Raw genomic sequence first — 23,614 nt, forward strand, 5'->3', positions numbered from 1 at the left:
AGTGTTCCTGAGCCCATGTGGTGAAATACTTTTGGCATTGATGTTGGGTTTTGATGCAGCGCCGCATTTGGACATCGAAGGTCACGGGCAATCAATGCCGGTTTTCAGCCTTGACGCTGACATCCGGTGATTTCTCCAGATTCTTTGGACATTGAGAACCGTTTTCCTTCCACAGTTTGGCTATTATTTCCTGCAGTTGTTCACAAAGAGGTGAACCTCACCCCATCCGGGCTTGTGAATAACTGCGCAATTCAGGGAAGCTGTTTTTATAAATCAATCGTGCCACCCACCTGTTCCCATTTAGCCCGTTCACCCGTGGGATGTTCCAAACATGTGTTTGATGTGCATTCCTCAACTGCAACAGCTTTTTGGAACGTGTTGTATCCATAACATTCTAGTTAATGATCATTTGCTAAAAACAACAGGGTTTATCAGTTAGAACATGGAATAGCTTGGCTTCCATCTCCTAAATATCACTCAAATGAAACCCTCTAGTGTCCAGTGTCGAAATGGTTAAAATTACTTTTGTATACTTGCGTCGCTTGTAAATGGGGGCAAGGGAAAGTACACGAAGTGTCGACTTCATGTTTTCTGCCAAAGGGATTGGGACTTGGAAAATCTTGACCAATATGTTCACTAATAATAGATTTGGTTTCCACCAAATCCTTTCATTATATTCAGTAAATTTAATCGGTCCAGTAAAACTCCTCTACAATGAAACCTACATGTGTGAAAATACCCCCTAGTGTGAAAAAATCTTCATGCATTAAAGCCATTCCGTCTTTTCTGCTTCCCCCTACAACGAAAAGCCCCCCTGTTGCGTAATACGAAATCCTTTTCTCCACCCTTGCCTCGCAATGAGGTTCACTACAACGAAAACAAGCCTTCCGCAAAAGTCTCATCCAACCCCAGCCTGCCACAGCGACTGCTACTGCTTCGTTAGGAAACGGCAACAGCAACCACCACACTGGTTTACACATGCGCAAGAGTACAGGGGGTATTTGTTATTGTTGGCACGTGGTGAGAAATGTCACTCGTAGTTTCCGACACAGCACAAACGTTGCATTGCTTGGTATAAAATGGTTACAAAACTGACCTTTGCAGATCAAGGATTTTTTTTTTTGACAAAATCACTGAGGGGAGGGGGTCCCCCAATGGAGAGAACATCAATCACAAATACAGTCTAGACTGAGCTTTTCTTTTGAACTGTGCTTTAATTTCAAAACTAAGGACACCAATAAGAGACCTCCAAATGATTATAACGTTGTGTTCTCATTCAAAACGTGAAATTGTCCTGGTGAGCACAAACAACAAAAATCAAATGCAAAACGAATTGCGCCTCCAAAAATCAATTTTTAAGATGGCGAGGTAATCGCCGCATGGATGCACGCACCTGAACACAGACGCTGCCTTGCAGTTTAAGCTGCAGCCGGATCATGTCCACCTCGGAGGCCGAGCACAGCAGTTGCAGTTCGGCCACTTTTGTGCTCATCTCGTCGATGGCGACCTCGATGGGGCTGAGGTCACTCTGATGTTGATACATGACGGCGATGCGCTTCTTCACGTAGGGGAAACAGTGGGTGGCTAAGAGGGAAAACAACAAAATCAGGTTAAATTCAATATGTATGGTGGGTTTAAACTTTTATTTTATTTATTTTTTCTTTCCGATCTATAGTGCTATTTTTCTGTTCCACGTAAAAGCCTCGCGGTGCATGTGAATCCATACTAAAGCAAACAGGACAATCATCAAGCGGCATGTGTTATCATGATTGAGTCAGAACTTCGGGATGAAGTCAACAGGGAGGGACTTTTTGATTTACTCCCTGGTAGTGACTGAAGGTGAATAGATGGCGCTCATTTTGACACATCAACACAAAGCCTTCTTTGTCCGTGGTTGTGTGCGGAGGCCCGTAGCGCTCAACCTACTGGTGAGAATGGTCCGTCGTTTACACTGCTCCTCCACGCCACCCTGCTTCTTGCCCGACACCGTAAAGGGCGTCTCAAACACAAAACGACGGATGTTGTGGCTTTGCTCAAAGTCAGTCTTCCTCTCCTCCGACTCCTTGTCATCGAGGTATGGCACGACGTGCGTCACTTGGACGTAGGCGTACTTGGAGTCCAGGTCCTTTGGGTTCACCTGCGGGTTTGGAATACTGTAGTAGTTAAGACTGACCAAAGTAAGAACCGAAGATTTTGGAACATCGGATTTGCCATACACTGAAGCTGGACCTGAGACAGGGCCTGGTTGATGGGCTTAAGATCTCCTCAATGATTCAAGCCCAAACTCATCAAGCCGTGCCTTTATGGGCTTTCCTATTTGCGCAAGGGTGCACTGGATCACAAAGGCCCCTTCCCAAAACGTTCCCCACAAAGTTGTAAGTGTGGAATTGTGTTTAAGGACAAACGCTTTTGTCCGTGAGTGTGCTTAACAGACACGGTGTCAGAACCTTACAACGGACCATGCGCTGCAATGCACTCGAACAGAAATCTTCAGCCAAAGTGACGAGCGCTAGGGCAACAACTATCATGGCAAGTCAACTCAAAGTCGCAAATGAATACGGGCTGAATTCCACCATACGCTCGCCAGAGACGATGACATGGCAGTAAGTAAGGCTCAGCTGTTTATTTGTGCAGCTCTGCAAATGTGTTCCCACCCTTCCTGACTCCTGGATGATCTTGACATTCTCTTGACCGAACTTGTACGAGTAGAGCTTCAAAAGCCTCTGCGAAATCTCAGCCAGGGGGGTGAACTTGGGCTCCTTGTAGATGTATTCTTTGCCATCTTCGTCCTCGAAAAAGCCCTACACACGAAAGTGAAAGGCGGTCAGAAAACGTTGGTTTTACAATTCCGTTTCGTGCCATTCAATTGTAAGCGTGCTGAATTGTCATACAAAAGACGTGACGCGCATGCCGACAAGCGCTGCAGGTTTCGAACAGAGTTGGAGCACCCCAGTGCCCTCGGTGCAGCGCATTACCTGTCCAAAAAAGGCCACTCTGAAGTATGTGCCCAGCAGACGTTTGCCGGTATGCATCACCTCCAAAACTTTCGTGTAGGCGCGGTGGAGCGTATCATACACGTGCGTCAGTTTCTGCAGCACCAAAACACAAACATCGAATTGCTTTAGTGTTGACATTCGCAGTACAGGTACACATTTTGGTCCTTTGGTGGTTCACATCATTTTGACTATTTTGAAATCTTTGGGTTAGCTTAATGAAGAGACTGCCGACTGGCAGTAATCAGACTTAGCTGAGCTGTCAAGAGCAGCAGCCATTTTTAAGACTGGTTTAAAATTCAGAGCTGGCAAGTACAACTTTGACTACCTCAGATATCTTACAATGGAGCTATCCATCGATTCTCTAGCTCACTTATTCTGTCCTGGGTAATAGACGAGTTGGGAGTGTGTCGCGACTGACCCTGGATTTATCATCAATCAATCACAGCGCTAACACACACACAGACGGACATCAGAGAGCAAGTACTAAACTGTACAAGGGATTATAACAAGTCCACACACCTCTGTTCAAATGCCAGGATTTTGACAAACCACTTCAAAAAAATGTCCACCTTTAACGTGACCTATAACTTGTACGACTCAATTGTGGGGGGGAGAAAAAAAAACTTGGCAAAAATTAACCAATCACAGTCAAACTCACACTGTTTATCACCAAAGGAACACGAGCTGTGGATGTTTGCTTAGCTCCCATTTTGAATGACTTTGAATGTGATTCGTTAATTCAGAACACAGCCACATCTTAGTTGAAAGGGTGTGCACACTTATGCATTTTTTTTTTTGTAGATTATTTACTTGACGCATTTTCTCAAAATTAAATTTAACTGTCCAGGTTAAAGCCCATGTTAATTGTGGGGGAAAAAAGTAATTTGAAATGATTCCTCTTGGACTTGATTTTTTTTCCTATCACAAACACTCATCTTTTAGTCAGTGTTGTGTAGATGTTAGAGGTGCAACGATTAATCGACAACTAATCCATTCATCCATCCATTTTCTGCTCCGCTGATCCTCACGAAGGTCGCAGGCCATCACACCTCGACACAATACGGAGGGTTCAATTAAGCTACCGGATACCGATTTTAGGATCTAACCACTCCTTCGGGTGTCATACTACATCCGTGGATAGTCGCTACTGAACAGTAATTCTTGACAGATATCGGGGGCTTTTGAGACTATTTCCTCCATGAAGGAGACTGCTGACCGGCAGAGTGCAACTCCTTTGTTGGCTCTTCATCGGGCTGAGGATCCTGACGTGATATTTGGAAATACATCTGTTTTTTTGAACTGTCCAAAATTGGGGGAGAGTAACAGTCCATGTATGTCCCTCCATGTACAATAGGGGTAAAATGACGATACCTCAAAGTCTCTACGTTTTTCATGAATGGGAATGATGAGCCTGTAGACATCAGCGATGAGCTCATAGCGCTCTGCATTCCAAAGACCATCGGCGCACTCCTCCAACAGCTCCATCAGTACCTCCTGTACAAACAGAATCATTGCAGGGACGTTTTATTGCCTTTTGATTTTCATCCACACACAAACACAAAATTGTTTTGTTTTTTGTTATTGTAAAGTGTCCTTGGGTGTCTTGAAAGGCGCTTATATATAAAATGTATTATTATTATTATTATTATTCTCATTCTTTGTCCGACTCGTCCGTCGATGGGTGGTTCATTGACACGGCGCCAGAAGTGTGCGCGGCAAAATATGGACCGCGCCCCGTGCCAAAGTCTGTTTTGAGTTCCCAGTAATAATTTCACAGAACAATTAACACTCTCGACAGAGATAAGGGCAATGGTACGCAGGCATTAGGTGACACGTGAGATAATGAAAAAGAAAAAAATGCTGCATCGGGGCTTTGGAGTGACATGGAATGGACGGACCTCGTTAAAATGCACATCCTGCATCCCGACGTCCTCCATCATGGCTGCTTCTTCATCAATGTTTGGAGTGATGACGCGAAAGGCCGAGCAGCCGTGGCTGAACATTCCTTCCAAATAAAGAGAGGGAAGCCAAACGTGAGGCCTGTTCCTTTCTGCGCTTGTGTAATCTACAGTCGTGTGGGATCATAAAAAACTGTTGGGAGCCAAGAGGCAACGGTGCGCTCACCTTTCCTCCACAAGTACTCAGCAACCAGAGCTGCGACGTGCACGTAGCAAATGGCTGCCTGCAAGTAAAGCAGATAAGATCCAGATTAAATCCAAAATGATGTTCTTAAGAACAGAAGCGTCAGTATGTGTTGTTTTTTGTCAAAGCACCTCTGAAAGGTCGCCATTCTTGTTGTGGATCCGGGCCATGCTGTCCAACCAGGTCTTGCGGAGCTCTGGCGTGCTGGTGTACGACTTGGCTAAACTGTACTGGAGGTCCACCAACATCTCCGGGTCATTCTCGTGCTCCTTCATTTGCTCGGTGGCCATGAGCACCGTTCGGATTCGTTTGGTCAGGTCCTTCACATCTGAGGGAAACGCAGTGTGCTGCAAAAACGCAGCGGTGCGCACTCAATTTACAGTCACGTGACCTTAAGCCTAACTTCAGGTCAGGAGCACAAGACACTTTTGTCCACTGAAGCGTCGGAAAAGTTCCGTTGAATCCATCGTGGAGTGAACGCAAGATAAGTGAAGCACACCAAACAATCTGAACTGAATGCAGTAAACTACCTTTAGGTGAACTGAAATGACCCGCATAGCGTGACGTCAGCTCATGTGAATTTAAGTTGTGTCAAGTGAGATGTGACACGCATGCATCTAAAGCCAATCGCGGGGTTTATGGCAATTCATGATGTGGAAAAAAAAAAGCCTGACGACCGTTGCGTTTAGGCACCAGGAGGGCTGTACAGCATGTACTTGATTAACCATTTGTTTTTATCCGCTGTTTGAATTGGTTGCTTTGTAAAGCCATAAAAAAAAAAAAAAAAAAAAAAAAAAACGAAGCTGATTTCATTTCAGTGTCAGACATCACTAACCCACTGCTGACCTTGATGCTTTGATCGCCGTTTGCACAGTTGTTAATGATAGACAGAGACTGCTGGAAACGCGTGCTCCCGATGCCGATCACATCGGCAATCAGTTGACTGACGGCGATGACCACCTGAGCGGAATGCAGAGCGAACCAATCTGAGAGACAAACACCGCGCGGAAAAAAACAAGAATCCTTTTCATCACAAAGAGGTACCTGCAGATGGGTTCTGACAAACGATTTGCGTCCGGTGTAGTCGAAGTTGCTCTTCATGAGGAGGTAAAGGAGATGGGCGGCGGCATTGCGGAGGGAGCTCAGCTTGGAGTTGCAACACTTCAAGATCTCGTAGCATAAGGAGGCGCACATGTCGGCCCGGCCGTCGAAGAACGTACAGGGGAACTGGAGGATACGTGGGCGAGAAAATCTGATTTCCCAGGACCCCGCAAAATACGGCGTGTCTCCGAAAAGTTCAATCTTTCATGGCACCAGTCCTGGAACCTTTCTGACACACTTTGTACAGACCTTCTAAATACAGGATAAGAAAAAAGGGCATACATGTGGGGACAGCAGGCCAACTACGGCAAGCTATTTTTCTATCTCCATCATAGTTCATCCCAAAAGTGTTTGAGATGCTTTAGGTCAAGGCTTTCAAGTTCTTTCCCACTAAATGAATTCAAGCACGCCTGTTATTGACCTTGCTTGACAGGGAAGTAAGAGGCCTGGCCCAAACAACGATTGATGTGCCAATCATTCATCCATTCATGAACGATGTATTTATGTCCACATACGCCACAGTGAGATATCAACAGGCGTCCTCATCAAGACGGGTTCACCTTGAAGATAAAAGTCCTCAGTGAGATGAAGACCTGCCTGAGAGCAGCCTCAGACTGAGGGATCTGCAGAAAACACAGATGCAGCTCAAATACTTTCTTCATCAGCGGGTTGTGGCCAAGATCTGAGATCAGCTGGCTCTGAGGGAGGAAGCGGTGCGTGTCAACATATTGGATGTGGAGTTCAGAAGGATTGCGCAATGCATAAGACAACAATGGTAATATAGTGTCACTGGTACAGCCATACCCTCTGATGTTGCTCTCAGGGGGTTACTTGAAGTGGAGGTTTGTTCCCCTCCCACAAAAGATGATTTATCTTCATTTTTTTTGTTTGTTTTAAAAGTCCCTTTAACTCATTCAGTACCAGCCAATTCTCGACCAAGTCTGAAAAGACGTTTAGAAACGTCTTTGGGAGTGAATGAGTTAAGGGGATGCTGAATGTCGATACCCATTCTTGTCAGGAAAAAGTGCATATTTTGTCTATAATGAACTTGATAACTTCATTATTTTTTGTGTGCAATTAACACCTTCCAAAAAAAAGGCATTTGGCCACTTGCTGTCGACTGAAAATGACATCACGCGTGCCAAGGGGTCAGGTAACAACCAGTCACGGCTCCTGTGATGATCGCAATGAGTACATGTGATGTCATTTTCAGTCGACAGCAAAATATTTTTGGTATCCCTTTGAAGAACTTGCATTCATTCAAATCATCGCTGGAAAAATCCCGTACCTTAAATCCCGTGATGAAAATGCTCAGTGTGTCGAGCACGGTCAGACACACCTCTGTGGACACGTTGGCCTCCAGCAAACATTGGCTGGTCACATCCGATTCTGTATGGGAGTAAACTGGCGGCAACAAAACATGGTCTGTGTCGATTTATGATAGCCACATCTCCGATACTTCCGGCGACATTGCTTGATTAATAAATGTTGCTTGGAGGAAGATAAGTGGTGTTATTGTCATTATTGCTAGCTACCATTGTTATTTTGATATCTTGTTTGATGAGAGAAATAACACAGGGTAAACGAGGCTCCAAATAAATGGTTTTGCATCGCAGTTTGGAAGTCAAAATTCGCATTTTGCGCCTCAATAAAGCATATTAAAATGAAAAACTGCAAATTTGTGTTTACGTGGGAAAACAAAGCTGCCAAATGTTGCGGAAATGTTGCACCCATAACACGTCATCATTATTCCAAATATTAAAAAAAATAAATAAAAAGGCAGCCGCTTTAGATTCCTGGAGGCGGGAAGCCCAAAACCCCCAATGGCTCCTCCTCGAAACCCATCAGGGAAAAGAGTCTCATTCGTTATGAGCCCGTCTTTGTTCCAAACTGAAGCACATGATCACGACGTATGTATTTGTCTGTTTGTTTTGTTTTCAGCTCCAACTGGAGTGAAGGGCGTTTCCCTCCACCAGGCGCACCCGTTCCGTGTTTCAATCAAGTCCGCCTTGTATTTAAGGACTGCCGAGCTGCCTTGTCTCTTGTACGATTATTGACCTCGCCGGAGTGCTTCAAGTGTTGTTTTCTAGACCTTCTCGATACTCCCCATTGTCGCTCTCGTTAGTATTTTTTTTTTTTATTGCTCTTGATCTTTGCCTTATTGGCTTCTTGACATTTCGTTCCTTGCCTTTTGCAAGCGCTTTTCTTGATACACTATTTCTCCTGGCTCCTTGTGACCAGCGATTTCTGTTTTTACTTTGTCGGTGCGCTTTTCTGTAAATAAATATTTTTGTTATCGCATTGAGCCTGCATTTCTGGAATCCAAAAACATTCAAATGTTCAGTTCATCAGCTAGCTCTGCAGAAGCCTGATAACAATCCTTATCATTTAAATCGGATGTGTTTAGATGAGGGAGTCATCGAAAACATGCAGGACCGGAGCTGGTGTCCCCTGTAAGAATCACGCTGTGGGTAGTGATGGGAAAACAAAGACATTTTTTGACTCCTCCAGATGGTGCTCTTGGTTTAAATATAAAGGTTAGTGCAAATTTCACTTCATCTTTAAACCAAGAGTGCCATCTAGAGGAGTCAAAAACTATCACAAGTGCTTCATGAAGCTTCATTTGCCCATCACTAGCTGTGGGTATGTCAGCTGTCTTGTGACATCACAGCTCAGGGCAGGGCCATCGTTAGTCAAAGCAAACAACAGCATTGCCCTCCATCGTCCCCCTCCCCCTCCCCAATTGTTAAAAGACTGTAGAATCTTACTGTTGTTGAGCGTATGCGAATTGTCCAATGTCCCGAGCTGTTGTAAGCGGGCGTGCAGGATCCCCGCCCTGTTACGAGACACAGGCAGAGTCAAGGACTTTCTGTCTGGACCCAGAGGCATTGCCACTTCATGACTCCTGTTGGCAGCAAAACAAATAGACGTCCCAAGTCAGTTTTGCTTTCACTGAAACCAGATGTGTAGTAGTAGAAAGAAATTATGTAATTTAAAAAAAAAAAAAGCGAGCTAAGTTAGTGGACTCTTACCGATGAAGGAGAGCGGTTAGGGGCCATAACATTCACTGTATCAAATAATTCGCCCAGCAGCAATTATGATGGCAGAGCAAGCAAAAAGGATTAAAGGACTCGAAGAAATCAAAAAAAAAAAAAAGCCGACATTTTAATTTCAAAAGCTATTGAAAGCAACATTTACTCCACCTGACAATGACTCGCTTCCCCATGTATCGGAACTGATGAAGGCAGACTCTGCAGATTGGACAAAATGAAATAAAAGTGAGCTCTGGGTAACCACTTGTACACAGTAATTGGATGCAATATCGCCACACTTACTCCAGCAGTGTAAAAAAGTCCCTTAGCTCTGAGGACGATGCTTTGCGCCAGTATGCATAAAGGGCATCTGAGGGTCATAAAAGTGAGCCGTTATATTCTTTCCGCTCTCTGTGCGTGAACGCTGAGACGGCCGTCCATTTGTGAACCTGCGGCTCCAAATCACAGAAGTGGCCGAACCCTATCGCCGACTTGGGGGGGATTACACTCTGAAGTGGTTGCCAATCGGTCACAATGTGGTTGTGATTGTATCAACGAAATGAAAATTAGATCTACAGTTTGAAACGATCTCACTGGCCGCGATGATTCATACGTAATGCTCCTGTTTACACCAATGGTTCTCAAACGGGGGTACACATATCCCTGGGGAGACATGAAGGCACTTCTGGAGACCCCCCAGCTACCAAGAATGGCCAACAAAGATCCTCAATGAAGCACAAGCCCAAACGTCTCACTAAAATGTCACACTCAATGCAAAACAAACAAACAAACAAAAAACCTCAGTTCAGGGCAACAACGCAAAATTTAGAGTTCATGATGGGTCATATTATTCCTTTTCGCTTTATGTTGCTATGTTATGTGTACAAATCTTTCTTTATGATTCATTATTTCTTTTTTTTTTCTTGGTTATATTTTCGAGGTAGCACAACAAATGGCGTTGCAAAGTTGCGTAAATCAAACACGGATGGCACAGCATGCAGTTTTCAAAAATGTGTGACACGTGAGAAGGAGCTGCGCGTGCAAATTTCATGTTGGGGACAGAAAATGTCCTCCGATTCTGGAATAACCCAAATGCCGCAACGCCGCCATTGGTTTCTGAGAGTTAAAATCTCAATAAAAATACAGTTCAAATGCTGTCGGTATGTCATCACACCAGTTATTTTTTTGTTGTTGATGTTTTTTTGTTTTTTTTTGTTTTGATCTCTGTGCACTGTTGCGATGTTACACGGCAAATTGCCCTTAAGGTCCAGTTATTGCTCGGCCATCTAGAGAGTGCTCAAAGCCCCGAGATGAGACACTATAAATCCAGCAGCTTCAGTTTCTTTCTTTCTTCAGCTCAGCAACAGCATTCACACACGATACCCTCCAAAATAGTATGCGGATGTTTTTAGTAAATGGTGATACGATCACACTACAAAGAAACGTACATACCTTCTGACATGCTTTTGAGGATATGCAGAAAGCACGTGAGCAGGTTTTTGCTCTCATCTCGGTCCATTTTGTCACAACGCAGCACAGCGCCGCGCAGATTAGAAGCACAGTGGTCCTAATACAAAAGAGAGTGAGAAACTCAAGTTAAACTCGTCGACAGTTTTGAGAAGGCGAGAAAATAGACTCTTAAAAATACAGTTTTACTCGAAAACGTACAAGCAATTGCTGGTGGTTGAACCAGAAGTGGTCAGAATATTTTTATGACCTCCACATGATTTCCAACCACCTGCAGCTTTAATGCTAATCTGGCCGTCGCACCGCTAATAGAAGGAGAAGAGAATTGAGAACTCCATGATGAAACATTTCAGTTGCCCTTAAAAGTAGAAACGAGTGTAACTCGAAACCTCTGTAACATGGCCACGCTATGAACACGGTGCTTAACTGTAGTAACATAAAAACGTACCTAAATATTGATGCAATTACTGTACAATGTTATTGCACGTAAAAGTTGAATAAAAAAAAAAAAAGAATCTGACTTTGGGCGAGAGGCGGGGTACACCCTGGATTGGTCACCAGCCTATTGCAGGGTGACAGAGTGCCTCCTCCTAAATGGCTCATTGTGGTGGCAAGACGTTGGAGAGAAAAGGCTACAGAGGCTTTATGTGCAAGGTGTATGGTAGTCAGACGTTATAATATATTTTGACCAAAAAAAGTAAAAAAATAAAAGCAATGTGGAATTCAGGTAATTGTCTACCTTCTCCAGGGCCTGTGCTCTGTCGCAATTCTTTTCCAGCAGGCTGCTCTCAGAGTCGGTGGAGACCAGCGAGCCTCGGGAGTCCGCAAGGCGAACTGAACCAACGTTGAGAGTGGAACTGTGAGGGGAGGCTGCAGTGACGGATCAGGGTTAGTGCACAACTTCATTAAAATCTGGATCAAGAATGATTGACACTCCCCACATGTCACATGGTGAAAAAGTTGTTTGACGGTATTTGGTGCTGAGCTGTAAGAGGGAACCTCCGAGGCAGCCCAGTAACCAAACATTGTGGCCTCAAAGACTGGAGATGTACTATTGTCTGTGAGTGTAATTATAAGAAGTAAAACAGGAGTCCAGTCGTTTTGTCTGAGGAAACTTCTCTAAAAGAACCTGGAACATAAATTTCGAAATACTAACAATAATAATAATTATTATAATACGAATATTTTTTATTTACAACACACTTTAAATTCAAGTCTCAAAGTGCGCTGATACTGTAGAGAGATAATGTAACTGGTTTCACCACTTAAGTTTTTCACATGTATTTTTTTTTGGGGGGGGGGCAGCAGGGGGGCTGTTCAGTAGCTGGTGGCAATAGTTGGTCGATGTCTGATCTTTGGTGATTTTGAGGCCTTATTTTATACACTTATACACCGATACACTTTATACACAAGGAGTAGTATGAGTTGAACGTCCTTCGGGGCAGCCATACCCAGGAGAAAATTAACCTTTGGTGAAATGCTGTTGAAGGAACTCACTTGCTGCAAGACCATCTTTGTGAAGAGCACCGTCAATGTACATGCTCTGCTTTTGGGGGGTCACCAGAGAGTTCAACGCCAGTGAGTCCTCTCGTGCTTTCTGGCAGCAAGACACAGCAAAATAGGGAAAACATTTTCAAAACATTCTGGGAAATATATTTGAAGAGCTCTTTTCCTAAATAGGATAAAAGCCAAATTTTGAAATGGTCACTCCGGCCTTTTCTTTACAAATTCCACGAACAGGCTCTATTAGAACTTTTGTTGCTTTAACAGGTTGATGAGCTTTTTTTCATGTATAGTTTGATGTAAATAAATGTCATTTTCCATAGGCGACGGGCTGGCAATTTATCCAGGGTGCACTTCTCGCTCAAAGTCAACTAGGGTAAGCTAAAGACCATTTGCGACCCAAGTGAGGACAAGCAGTGTGGAAAACGGCATGGATAATAAAAACGGATTGAGATCGGGGGTTTTTTTTGGGGGGGGGGGGGGGGGGGAGCTTTTTTTGCTCGCTGTCCTTCTAATTGCTGCAATTCTCTCTGATACCACCAGATGTCAGACTTACATTGTGCTGGTTTGGAAGAACAAATTCCTTGCTTTCAAGCCTGTGGGCGTTTTCTTGTAGTAGGCCAAACAAGGGCAGGTAGAGAGTGGCAAGTCTGGCCTGGTGGCTCTGGAATGGAGATTATCAGATGGGTCATTCCAGCGTTGGAGGACGGATTTTATCTCTGCCGTTATATTTGGAATAATCCATGCAAAAAATACAGAAACATGCACTTGTGGTGTCAATTATAACTGTCCTCAGACAAAATGGAGCTGCAGCTGGCGTAAAAGTGATTAGAAAATATTATTTAGAATACAGGTACCAAGAAGCTCTTGAGCACCACCTACTACAACGATGTTTTTCACCGCTTGTTGACCAATGTATTTATTAAATTCAACAGATCTTTTAGATCAGCTTTTTTTATGTTGATTATGTTGACCCCTTCCTAGAGATTGTTCAAACATTTTGTTTTAGAACAAACATATTTCAAATAGTAGCAACCATGCCCTGAAGTCTCTCAACATCCACGCAACCCTGTGACCAACATCTTTTTCGCCATATTGTATTGTACTGTATCGAAAGGAAGACTCGATCAGTTAGCATCGCGGCTAACATAGCTGGCTTGGACTGTTGAGCAAATATTCGAACATTAGCATTGATTTGCATCGCCATTACTAACCTACATGAAAAGCGTGTGAACGCATAGCATTGGTGATGGAAGTGGAACGTAACAAATAATCTGATGGTTTAGAACGTGCTTTTCTTTCTACTACATTTGAATAACATCCAAGACGGACACTCACTTTGGCGGCATAGCGATCATCAAATGCGTGTTTGACCATCAGTCGCTTCAGCACCTGGATGGCGATCTGCTGAATTTCTCGGATCTCCCATAAGGCGCTGCCCACCTCCCTCAGCAGCAGACCCACCAAGAAGTGGTTTCGACAGAAGTCATCAGTCAGTGAATAGTCCAGTTGAAGCTCTATGGACCGAAGTTCACGCAAACGAACTAAATAACAAAAACTACAAAATAAAAGCGAGGTGTCCCCCGCCTACTGCCCGATGACAGCTGGGATAGGCTCCGGCACCCCCCGCGACCCTCGTGAGGATAAAGCGGTTCGGATGATGATTGAATGAATGAATGTACCGCCATATAGAAGAAGGAAGGTCCAACAGTCGTTTGGGAATTGTAGTTGACTTTACCTTCATACAATACTTATTTTGGCTTTTTTTTTAATCTGGCACTCGACAAATACTTAATATATTTACAACAAAAGCAACAACAACAAAAAACAACCTAAAAGTAATCAAATCAAAAACAAAAAGCAATTTTCTAGAATTAAAAACTAATAAACCCGCTCTCAAAGCTAGTTAAAACGAATTTTAAAAAAACTCAAAACAAAATAAAAACAAACTTCAATGAAAAACTTCAAACTATTAAAACTGCTATGAACAACAATGGAACTCAACAGTGCTTGAGCACATCTGGATCTCGAGACTGACAATGAATCAAAATTACGGTACCTTGGAATCTGTGTATGCGTCCTTTTCCAAACGGCATGGGAAGATTGAGAGGAATGTAATGCTCGTGGTTGCACACGATCCTCAGGAACTCAAATTTAAACTCATACAAAGTCTGGAAGAAAAATATGAGACATTTTGCACCGTGTGGTTTGAAAGGGAGCTTATCACACAAAAATGTGAAAGAGCTATATTTCAAAACCTTGGAGTCGCCAGGTATAAAGCAATTCATGTAATTATTGATCTGCTTGAACACAAATCCACGGTCCATGAAGGTGAAGCAGCGCTGATGGGAGAATAGAAATAACAAAGACAATGTTGTCAACGATGAAACATTGACCCCAATGCAGTTGAGAATATCGAACAAGGGAGATACTGTAAATGGTTTAATGCCGATTCCAGCTGCAGACCAACCTTAATGAAAACCGCCAGGCTGTGATTAGCATTGCGCGCCGCATCCAGGTTGTCCTTGTATTTCTGGGTGATGTGAGGCATCAGCGTGTTGACCAAGATCTCAACAGCATGGTAGAAGGAGGCGGAAAAATGTTGGTTTCTTGACAGCTGTACCAAGGCAAGAAATGGAAGAAATAAGAGTTTAAATTTGAGATAAGGGTAATGGGGGCGGTGCTGTGACAACACGTGAAAAAATACTTACCTTGACTTGACCACTCTCTGTGAGATAATGAGCCATTGATTTGACCAACGCTTCAAAGAAGTACCAAGAATGCTGCAACGCAAAGTCAAATATGTTAAAAAAAAAAAGAACATCCCTGGAAAAAGCAAGCAAAAAAAAAACAAAAACAAACAAACAACCACAAACAGAGTAGCTAAACACATCAGCTCGGTTAATTTGCTTGTATTTGTATTCTACTATTTATTCATATTTACTTCAGTGACTTAAAAGTGAATACAGTCCACACCTGTAGAGAGAGCATATGCAGAATTAAGCATTTTTTTCCCCCAAAACACCGAATGTAAAAAATCTTAATGGAGCTTAATGTGAGAAAACTACAAGCAAACATGATCAAAATTCACATGCTCTACCTGTGCCCACTTCAACCTCTGAAAACGTCCAACCTAACGGCCATATATTTTGGCCGTTAAGTGTTTTCCTCTTCATTAATTTAAATTTTTTTTAAAAAAGGGAATGTGGTTTAATGTTAGAAAACAAAGTAATCACCATCCAAATTCATGTGCCAACAGGTGGTCGTAGTTTTCGAACATTGCGCCACATCAAGCTTTTTTTCCTCTTTCGTGAATGTCTACGTGCCCAACTCTTCGTGCCGATGAAATATTTTCAGAGGTTGAAGCTGGCGTAGGTGGAGAGGTTGAGTTTGAATTCCGGCGGCGACTGATCATGGTTTTCTAACATTGAAAAGAGATTATAAAAAGAATTCATGCCCTTTAAGCATTTTAAACTGTCCCCTTTAAAGTTGTCCATATAAATACCATTGTGTCTTTATCATTACATTCAATTTGGTTTCAGAACGTCAGAAACCTCACTTAACTTTTCGACGAAAATCCTCAGGAACGTATTGGTCAATCATACAATTGTTTTCCCACTTCCACATGTTTTAAGGATTTTACATTAGTTATTTTGACCCGTGGGAGTCTTACTGTCGACTTTTAAAAACAGTGCGAGCCACGAGCGCGGTTTACCTTTAGCAGCTTGTTGCTTGTTAGGAAATCAGTGGATGGCTTCAGAATTGCTGTCATGGCTTTTGTCAGCTCCTCATGAATGTTGCTTTCACCGTTGACGGAATAAGGCTCTGGTTTAAAGACAAACTGTGCAAAGGAAAAAAATATTTCCCGCTTTTTTATTGGGAAAAATAAGGAGCCATTGTTTATATTATATCCACGATACACATTGCAAACCTTGACATAAGACCTCAGGTAATGCTCAAGCCCCTCTTCGTGGCATTGCGCTACAATGTGCACCATTACCCTAAAGAGAAAGAGATAGCCATATCGTTCAAGAGGAAACAGAAGTGGAGTATAATAACCCATAGCGGCAGTAATTGTGGCCTCGCCTTGTCACATTGACAGCGACATCTTCATGCGAGGCCCCGGTGAGGACACAAAACAGCTGGTTGAGGATGGTGGGAAGAAAGTTCACCATGACGTGGCCTTCCATGGCGTGGAGACTCTGGCAAGGAAGGGAGTAGAAGGCATTCGGTAGGACGTGAACGCATGGCAAGTAGGGGGTTTTCCTTTAAAACATGAAATATGTCACCTTCAGGAATTTCACCAGCCCGCCCTCTGACGGTTGTTCTGACGCTTGGATGCTTTCACAATGGTGAAAGAAATTGTGCAAGTGTTGATCCTAAATGAATGAGGAATGATGATGTCAGAAACGGATCTCACAACCAGAGTGCAATTTCAGTGGAAATCGCCCGTGAATGGTGAAGAGCTGACGCCGGACTGAAATGTGACAGAATTAATTGAATTGTTGAAATGTAGAATGTGAGGCTGGGAGGATTTGAAACGGTCAAGAAATGAAATATCTCTCATGTGGGGATACAGAGAATGGCTGGTTGGATGGACAAAATGTGGCAATTTGGGCTCTTCAGCATTCACACAATTATATTGCACGGTGTAACGAGAGGTCCCCATGTGTTTATTTCAATGATACCTGAGTGTAAATTGTGGAAACGAGATGCGTTGAGACTTTGAACAGCGGCTTTCCTCCGTCAACCCACTTGATGTCCGAGCCAGATTGCTGTCATGACAAATGGTGGATTGCCATACATGACTTCTGTCAACACTCTAATTCCAATCCCAATGGGATCTTTCAAACAGAAATGTTCATCATAACAAATTTCCTTCACAAATGAGCTGCCGTTATCATTTTATTTTTACCTTCGTGACAGCATCTTGGCAACTGAGGTAGCCCGTGGGCAAATGAGCAGCCACGGGTAGCTGCTGCTCACTCATGTTGACCCGACCATCTCTTAGCAGAGGCCACCATGCTGAGCCCACTGTCGGAACACAGCACACATTTTTACCAGTCCCGGGTGACGGCTACCATGAAAGTAGAAGCACGGTAGCCACAAAGTGTGAAGAAAACATCACCTAACCCGGGTAATTTGTAGACAACTTATTCACTTTGATAGGAGGCTAATTTCGCTAACATAGATACAAATAACGTGTTGCCTTCAAAGTAGGGCTTTATAATTTTTTGCGGCTCCAGACATATTTGGTTTTTGTTTTCTTGGTCCAACATTTTGGGTTGCCGACCCCTGACCAGTTAACTATCTAGCAATGTACCATTGCTATTAACTTTCATTAATAGCAATGGTACAAGTTTATTGTCCTGGGCTATATTTTCATCAATATAGCACATTGTGCTCTAAGAGCAGCCTACCTGGGGTCTCCACCACATCTTTCTTTTTCTTGTTGTTGTCACAGCTAATGTGATAGAAGGTAAAAAGCAGGTGGTGCTTTTGGTGCAGTTGAGTTGGCAGTTCTATCTTTATCTGGGTTGCGGGAGAGATAAGAGATTCCTTCATGGTGGCTCCCATCATAGTGAAGAGTAGATTAGTAGCACTATTTTGTCACATGACCACAAAGATTATGAGAGGGATCAATTGTGGTGAGACGAAATGTAACCTCGTCGTAGAATTCAGGGTTCTGGTGGTGGTGCAAAACAGCTGCGTAAACTTGCTTGATGAATAGGGAACTTCCAGGATGGCCATAGATGCACTGCGGTTAATTTTTAAAAAGAAAAACAGAAAATAAACAGAACATGCTGGAATAAATAAAACCTCAAACTTAAACAAAAAAGGCAAAACTATTCACGTCGTCGATGATGAATAATGCAGCGAGATCCACTCATTTTTAATCTATCTCAGGGGGCGTCCATTTTGCCACTTGCGGTCAGCTGAAAATGACATCACAGTTGCTCAGGTAACAACAAATTAGGGCTCATCTTGTGAATATCACGTGACCAAACGCAGAAAACTCAGGTGAGCCTTGGTTGCTCGCCCCTGAGCAACTGTGATGTCATTTTCAGTTGACAGCATGCGAACTGAGAGCCCCCTGAGATGGATTCTAAAAAAATGTTTTTACCGGTAATTAAAATATCCAAGAGGTACACTGTTAATAAGAATGCTGTATTTAGACAAGCGGGGGTGCACAGATTTCTTTCTATTGTTTTGAAAATTTTTGAGTTATCTTCCTCTTTCTGTGTTTGCCGTGTGTTAATAATATACTGTTATGTTGCAACAACGTGAGATTGTATGACTTCACGTGGGATGATGCGACACTAACTTTAAACCAAGTAATGACTTGGCTTCGATTCAAGTCAGTTTTTTAGCAGTTGAGCAGGGACTCGACTTGCTAAATGTTTGCCACAGTAATTCGAGTCCTGCTTGAAACGAAGGTTACGACTGGGAAATCACCGGTGCTTATGACTTGCACGTACTAACTGGCTTACTCCTACCTCTGCTTAAAATACTTTTCCATGAAGTGTGTACATTTACCAGATCCCTAACGTATCCAACTGTGTCAAATGACTTCAAATTCTGAACTCGCACGTACGATATGCTGATGAATTCTCTTGATGCTTTTCTCTGACAACGACTGACCTGGCAGGCATATTACATCCGAAAAAAAACACATCGGAACATACCCTTAGTGGTTGAGCGCCCCCTTTGTCAGAATCCTTGAATTCAATGCAAACTGCAATATTTCTGGCCTGAGGAGACAAGAAGTACATTGGGGAAGGATGACTTCAACCCCCCCCCCCCCAATGAAAAAAAAAAACACATTCTACTCATACTGTGACATTGCAGAATCCTGTTGACAGCTAAAATAAACGGAAACAGATACTTCTAAGACAAGTGAAGGGAAAATATTTGGGAGACTGGAGGGGTGGGGGGGGGGGGGGGGAGGACACAGATGCACTGCTGCGTGCTTCAGTAAAAACAGGGCAACTAAGAAGGTACATGGACGGATGGAGAAAATGTGGCTCTTTGTAACAGGCTAACATTGTGAAAATGCAATTCATGACAAGCCCTGCCCAGTTTCTTAGCCGACGGGGCTGCCAGTTGATTTGCAACCTTAAAAGGAGTACAGGTGAATATCATCTAAAATATTTCCGATCAGGCAAATCATGCCGTTATACTGCACATACCTTAGCAAACGATTTCTGACCGTCATATTTGAGGTGCTTTGGATAGACATAAAGATGGTTTTTATAGACGGTGAAGGGTTGGGAGCACTTGGCAATGGAGGGTACAAATTCCTCCACCTCCAGAGCGGCGCCGCTTGATCCATTTACTTCAAAGTTCCTCAAAGGGATGTAGGAGGATGTGAGGCAATCTGCAGTAACGGGGACACAAGATGCTTTCACATTAATTTGCTTTTGGTTATTTTCTTTTGTGTGTCAATATCGAGGAGATTTACTGGTCACGTCCGGGGCCACGCAATCAAGAGTTACATCCAGATTCCCTAACAGCACAGGAAGTTTCGCCATTTTCTCTGGTCTGTTGGGAGGACAGAATAATGAATGGAAAACAGCTGGAAGAACAACTCGCAGGCTGATGAGAACCAAGGAAGGACGGGGTGGGGGGATTTACTTTCGAAAGTCAGTGAGAAGTTTGAACATGTCCTCATCGGACAACTTGCCGCTGTCCTGACGGTAAAGCGCGGGAAAGTGAGCATTTTTGTCCAAAGTTCCCGATGCATCTTTGAACACGGGCCTGTGGGAAAAAATAATGCCGCAGTGAAAATCACATTTCAATTTGGCATTACGGGTTTCACCATCAAGTATTTGGCTCCTCTTACATGCAAAAATTAAGTCAGCCAGATATTGTGAATCAATGTACAGTAATTGCGTTGATCTGATCAAGACGACCCTTGGCGCACACAAATTACATAATAATAATAATGAAAGAGCATGTTTGCAAGACAACAGCCTGATGTGTTAATACGGTCTACTTATAAGGAGTAAAGAATATTGGGATTTTGGACGAAACTTCAAGATGAACCTAAAATGCAAGACAATCTTCACAGGTAAACCAAAATTGGCCTTCTTTAACTTTTAACCCAGGGGTGCCCATTAGGTCGATCCTGATCTACCGGTAGATCTAAGACAGGTCCCAAGTAGATCCGAGGAGTGTCGAGGAGAAAAAAAACAAACAACCATTTGTGTGTCTTTGTACATGTCACTAATATATTTTTTTTGTGTTAATGTACGCTGCACCCTAATCATCCTATCAGTCTAATTTTCACAAAAAAAATATTTTAAAAATAAAATAAAGCAGGTAAATCTTGAATTTACGATGGCGCGTGATTACGTCACCGGAAGTTGTTCGCGCTCAGCAGTCTGCAATTGCAGCTTTTGATCAGAGCTGATGCGCTCTATCTTTTATCGTCATTATTCTCATTCAGAGTTTGCTTCGTGTACAATTCACAGAGGGCACGGTCAAAGAATAGGAATCTAGGAAGGTCCAGGGAAGCACTTTAAAACGGTACGTGTGAGCTACGATAGTTAACAGGCTGCAAAAGTGCATTGCATGCCTCAGTTTCAGGCTGTTTCTCATCATGGCGTGCGTGTGTGTGTGTGTGTGTGTGTGTGTGTGTGTGTGTGTGTGTGTGTGTGTGTGTGTGTGTGTGTGTGTGTGTGTGTGTGCGCGCGCGCGCGCGTGTCGGTAAGGGTAGATCCCGGGAGGTTAATTGATCGAAAAGTAGATCTTCGGTCCAAAAAGTGTGGGCACCCCTGTTTTAACCCTTTCAGGGACAGTCATACCTGTCAACTCATACGGTTTAGCCATAGTTCATACGGATTTTGTGGTGAATCTTACGTATATGGCCGTATCGCACAAATCATACGGATTCTGAAAATTTCCGGTTTTTGTTCCCCCCCCCCAACAGGTAGTTCCGTTTGCTTTTGCCCAGAATGGTGCTCGTCTACTCGAATGCTTTCATTTCCGGAATACAACTCTGAACACAGTAATGCCACTAAGTAGAATGATGATTAGACATTAACCAGACATTGTATTATGGAGATCTACAATAAATATCGTTGAAAATTTCGTGGGTTTTTTTCTGTGCCGTTATTTTGACATATAAAATGCTTTGGTATGTTATAAGGATTTTTTTGGTAGTTTATACAGGTTGGCGCTCCGAAAAGTTGACAGGTATGCAGGGACAGTGGTCACTACACTACAAGTTACAGGTTATCATTATTGGTGCATGAAAGGGTGAAATGCCCATGTGCAACCGCTCCATGTTCCATTTTTTTTTTTATTGTACAACTTACTGTTCTCTGATAAGAAAACCTTGAACAAACCCCGACGAGAACACATTGTCGCTGTCTTTGAAAACAGCTCGCCGCTCAAAGAAGTGCGAGGCTTTGGTTCGATCAGAATCAATGTTTAAACAGTCTCCTTCCTCATGCTGTTTACATTTGGATATCATGAGGAAAAGATGACAGCAGAACATTTGAGGTCTGTGACTATTGAATATTTTTTTAGAATAGAGCACGCAACTGATTATCCTTTGAATTAGTACTTTCAGGAACAACGGTTACTACATTGGACAGCTTATCATGCGATCAGGTTACAGGGTGCATGAAAGGGTTAAATGAGTGATTGGATAGAAAATAATTTTTTTCAGAAATCTCCTGGGAAGTGGCCACTGAGCTTCGGTTGTCACAGAGTGTTTACTCCGCAGGTTGCAAAAAGAATACCAAAAGCCGTAGATGTGGATGTCTTTTGAACTTTTGATGGATTAAACACCAATGGTGAATTTAGGTCCTTAGAAAAGAGCGAACTGTGGAAAAAAATAAATACTGAAACCGAAAAAAAAAAAATAGAGACGGTTGTAGCGCATGACACGTTCATGCAGAAATTTCTTCTGGCATCCGGATATCCCGAGTTTTATGGAGTAGTGTTAAGTAAAAGTGTTCAGAGCTCAGTGGGGGAAATAAAACACCTTGCAGACCAGGCGAACGGCATCCGGTACCGGCCCAATCTGCTGCAGGCCATCTTTGCGTTCTTCAGCACCCTTTGAGCCATCTAATCAGGATAGGAGAGCTTTTTTCAGAAACAGAATCAACAAAATTGACGACACAGTGTAGAGAACATGCTGCCATTGCCATGCCGGCACCTTTGTGGAGTCTGAGCTCTTCATGTAGGGTTCAGTACAATGAGTGATGCCCCCTTGGAGCACCTTTTCAATCCTCGCCACCAGGAAGATCTCAGGATGGGGGCAGGTGACTGAAAACACCCCCTGCGTGGGGTACTGGAGCGCTGTTTCTGGAAAACCGCTGGCCAGCCTTCGGCTACCAAAGGGACCCTCGCCCTTGCGATCGTTCTCGTGCAAGTCGTGGCCACAAGCAGAGCCCGGTGTCATTTGTCGGACCAAAGGGTGGTTGAGGTCCACGTGGAAATCCGCTGATATTTTCCTGCTGTTCTGAACGTCAAAGAGGGACAGAACCACATAGAAGGGTTCCACCTTTTCACGAAGGAGAGAAAGATGAATTTGAAAATGGACAGGAGCCTACAATGGACAAAAGGCTGATTTGTGACCTCGATAAGAGCACGTACGTTGGTTGTTGGGCCTTCTCCATCCTCCGCGATGCAGCACTGCAGGTTGAACAGCAAGTCGTGACAGCTGACCAAGAGCCTCTTGCCAAATTTCTCCTCAAACTGACGCACGTTTGGCTCATTGCGAGTGAAATCCAGTTTCTGTGAACGGAGGCACGTTTGCCGTAAAAGCTTGACAAGAACGGATCGTTTCGATTTGACATTACCTGGACATCAGGGTCCAGTGAAAACAACTTCAGCCTGGCTTCGCTCCTCGTTTTAAACTCCGCCCTCTAGAAAAAAAGCAAAAACACAGAGCTGGCCCAAAATTCAAATGCAAATAGCAGAAAAAAATGTGCGCGCTTCACTCATTTTGGTGCTTCCCTTTTCATTAGCATTGCTTCACTATTCTTGCAACGAGCATTTTTGGTTATCTTTCTAAATTGTTCTACCAAATAAGGTTGGTGTGCCTGGGGGAAGGTCTGAAGACGGCGTTGACAATAATTGCTTAAAGAAAAACTATCCACCTGAAAACTGTCCTGAAATGTTTCAGAGGAGAGGTCGGCTTTTCGGTCATCCTCATCTGTGGAAAAGATCAAGTTGAGTCTTTTGGTTGACGATATGATTTAAAACAGCGCGACTCAGCGAGTATTACAAGACAAACCACGTGATGAGATATTGAACTCATTGTTGGACATTGATGGCAGAGGTGGAATTCTTTTTGGATGGATGGATGGCATCATAATGATTTGTAGTCATATTGAACACAATTTCCGACAAATGTGC

General features: G+C 43.3%; 1 protein-coding gene across 3 annotated transcripts in view; it reads right to left on the bottom strand.

The window, feature by feature from the left end:
* The window catches only part of LOC147210472 (dedicator of cytokinesis protein 9-like), a 35,812-nt gene that overhangs the window by 4,386 nt on the left and 7,812 nt on the right, over window positions 1-23,614 (bottom strand). For 2 of the 3 annotated variants that reach the window (XR_015100913.1, XM_086111138.1), the window contains exons 9-48: window positions 23,356-23,411; window positions 23,056-23,121; window positions 22,850-22,990; window positions 22,410-22,757; window positions 22,236-22,318; window positions 19,877-19,999; window positions 19,704-19,783; window positions 19,432-19,619; window positions 18,928-18,993; window positions 17,907-17,999; window positions 17,662-17,773; window positions 17,157-17,275; window positions 16,930-17,016; window positions 16,531-16,620; window positions 16,328-16,443; window positions 16,173-16,242; window positions 15,957-16,082; window positions 14,953-15,024; window positions 14,712-14,858; window positions 14,500-14,583; window positions 14,301-14,412; window positions 13,580-13,758; window positions 12,798-12,905; window positions 12,236-12,335; window positions 11,478-11,608; window positions 10,724-10,838; window positions 9,575-9,641; window positions 9,443-9,490; window positions 9,008-9,144; window positions 7,528-7,643; window positions 6,800-6,937; window positions 5,985-6,365; window positions 5,270-5,485; window positions 5,121-5,178; window positions 4,895-5,001; window positions 4,368-4,490; window positions 2,976-3,089; window positions 2,655-2,801; window positions 1,927-2,137; window positions 1,394-1,584 (exon numbers count right to left, since the gene is read on the bottom strand). Coding sequence is in view for 2 of the 3 variants with exons in the window: in XM_086111138.1 (XP_085967264.1) it covers window positions 1,394-1,584; window positions 1,927-2,137; window positions 2,655-2,801; window positions 2,976-3,089; window positions 4,368-4,490; window positions 4,895-5,001; window positions 5,121-5,178; window positions 5,270-5,485; window positions 5,985-6,365; window positions 6,800-6,937; window positions 7,528-7,643; window positions 9,008-9,144; window positions 9,443-9,490; window positions 9,575-9,641; window positions 10,724-10,838; window positions 11,478-11,608; window positions 12,236-12,335; window positions 12,798-12,905; window positions 13,580-13,758; window positions 14,301-14,412; window positions 14,500-14,583; window positions 14,712-14,858; window positions 14,953-15,024; window positions 15,957-16,082; window positions 16,173-16,242; window positions 16,328-16,443; window positions 16,531-16,620; window positions 16,930-17,016; window positions 17,157-17,275; window positions 17,662-17,773; window positions 17,907-17,999; window positions 18,928-18,993; window positions 19,432-19,619; window positions 19,704-19,783; window positions 19,877-19,999; window positions 22,236-22,318; window positions 22,410-22,757; window positions 22,850-22,990; window positions 23,056-23,121; window positions 23,356-23,411 (5,066 nt within the window). In the remaining variant the exon portion in view is untranslated. The remainder of the gene's footprint in view (window positions 1-1,393; window positions 1,585-1,926; window positions 2,138-2,654; window positions 2,802-2,975; window positions 3,090-4,367; window positions 4,491-4,894; window positions 5,002-5,120; window positions 5,179-5,269; window positions 5,486-5,984; window positions 6,366-6,799; window positions 6,938-7,527; window positions 7,644-9,007; window positions 9,145-9,442; window positions 9,491-9,574; window positions 9,642-10,723; window positions 10,839-11,477; window positions 11,609-12,235; window positions 12,336-12,797; window positions 12,906-13,579; window positions 13,759-14,300; window positions 14,413-14,499; window positions 14,584-14,711; window positions 14,859-14,952; window positions 15,025-15,956; window positions 16,083-16,172; window positions 16,243-16,327; window positions 16,444-16,530; window positions 16,621-16,929; window positions 17,017-17,156; window positions 17,276-17,661; window positions 17,774-17,906; window positions 18,000-18,927; window positions 18,994-19,431; window positions 19,620-19,703; window positions 19,784-19,876; window positions 20,000-22,235; window positions 22,319-22,409; window positions 22,758-22,849; window positions 22,991-23,055; window positions 23,122-23,355; window positions 23,412-23,614) is intronic. The other variant, XM_086111146.1, reaches the window with a different exon arrangement.

Source organism: Hippocampus guttulatus, chromosome 1 (genome assembly GCF_054856545.1).
Source record: "Hippocampus guttulatus isolate MCC_2025c chromosome 1, RoL_Hgut_1.0, whole genome shotgun sequence".
Lineage (NCBI taxonomy): Eukaryota > Metazoa > Chordata > Actinopteri > Syngnathiformes > Syngnathidae > Hippocampus > Hippocampus guttulatus.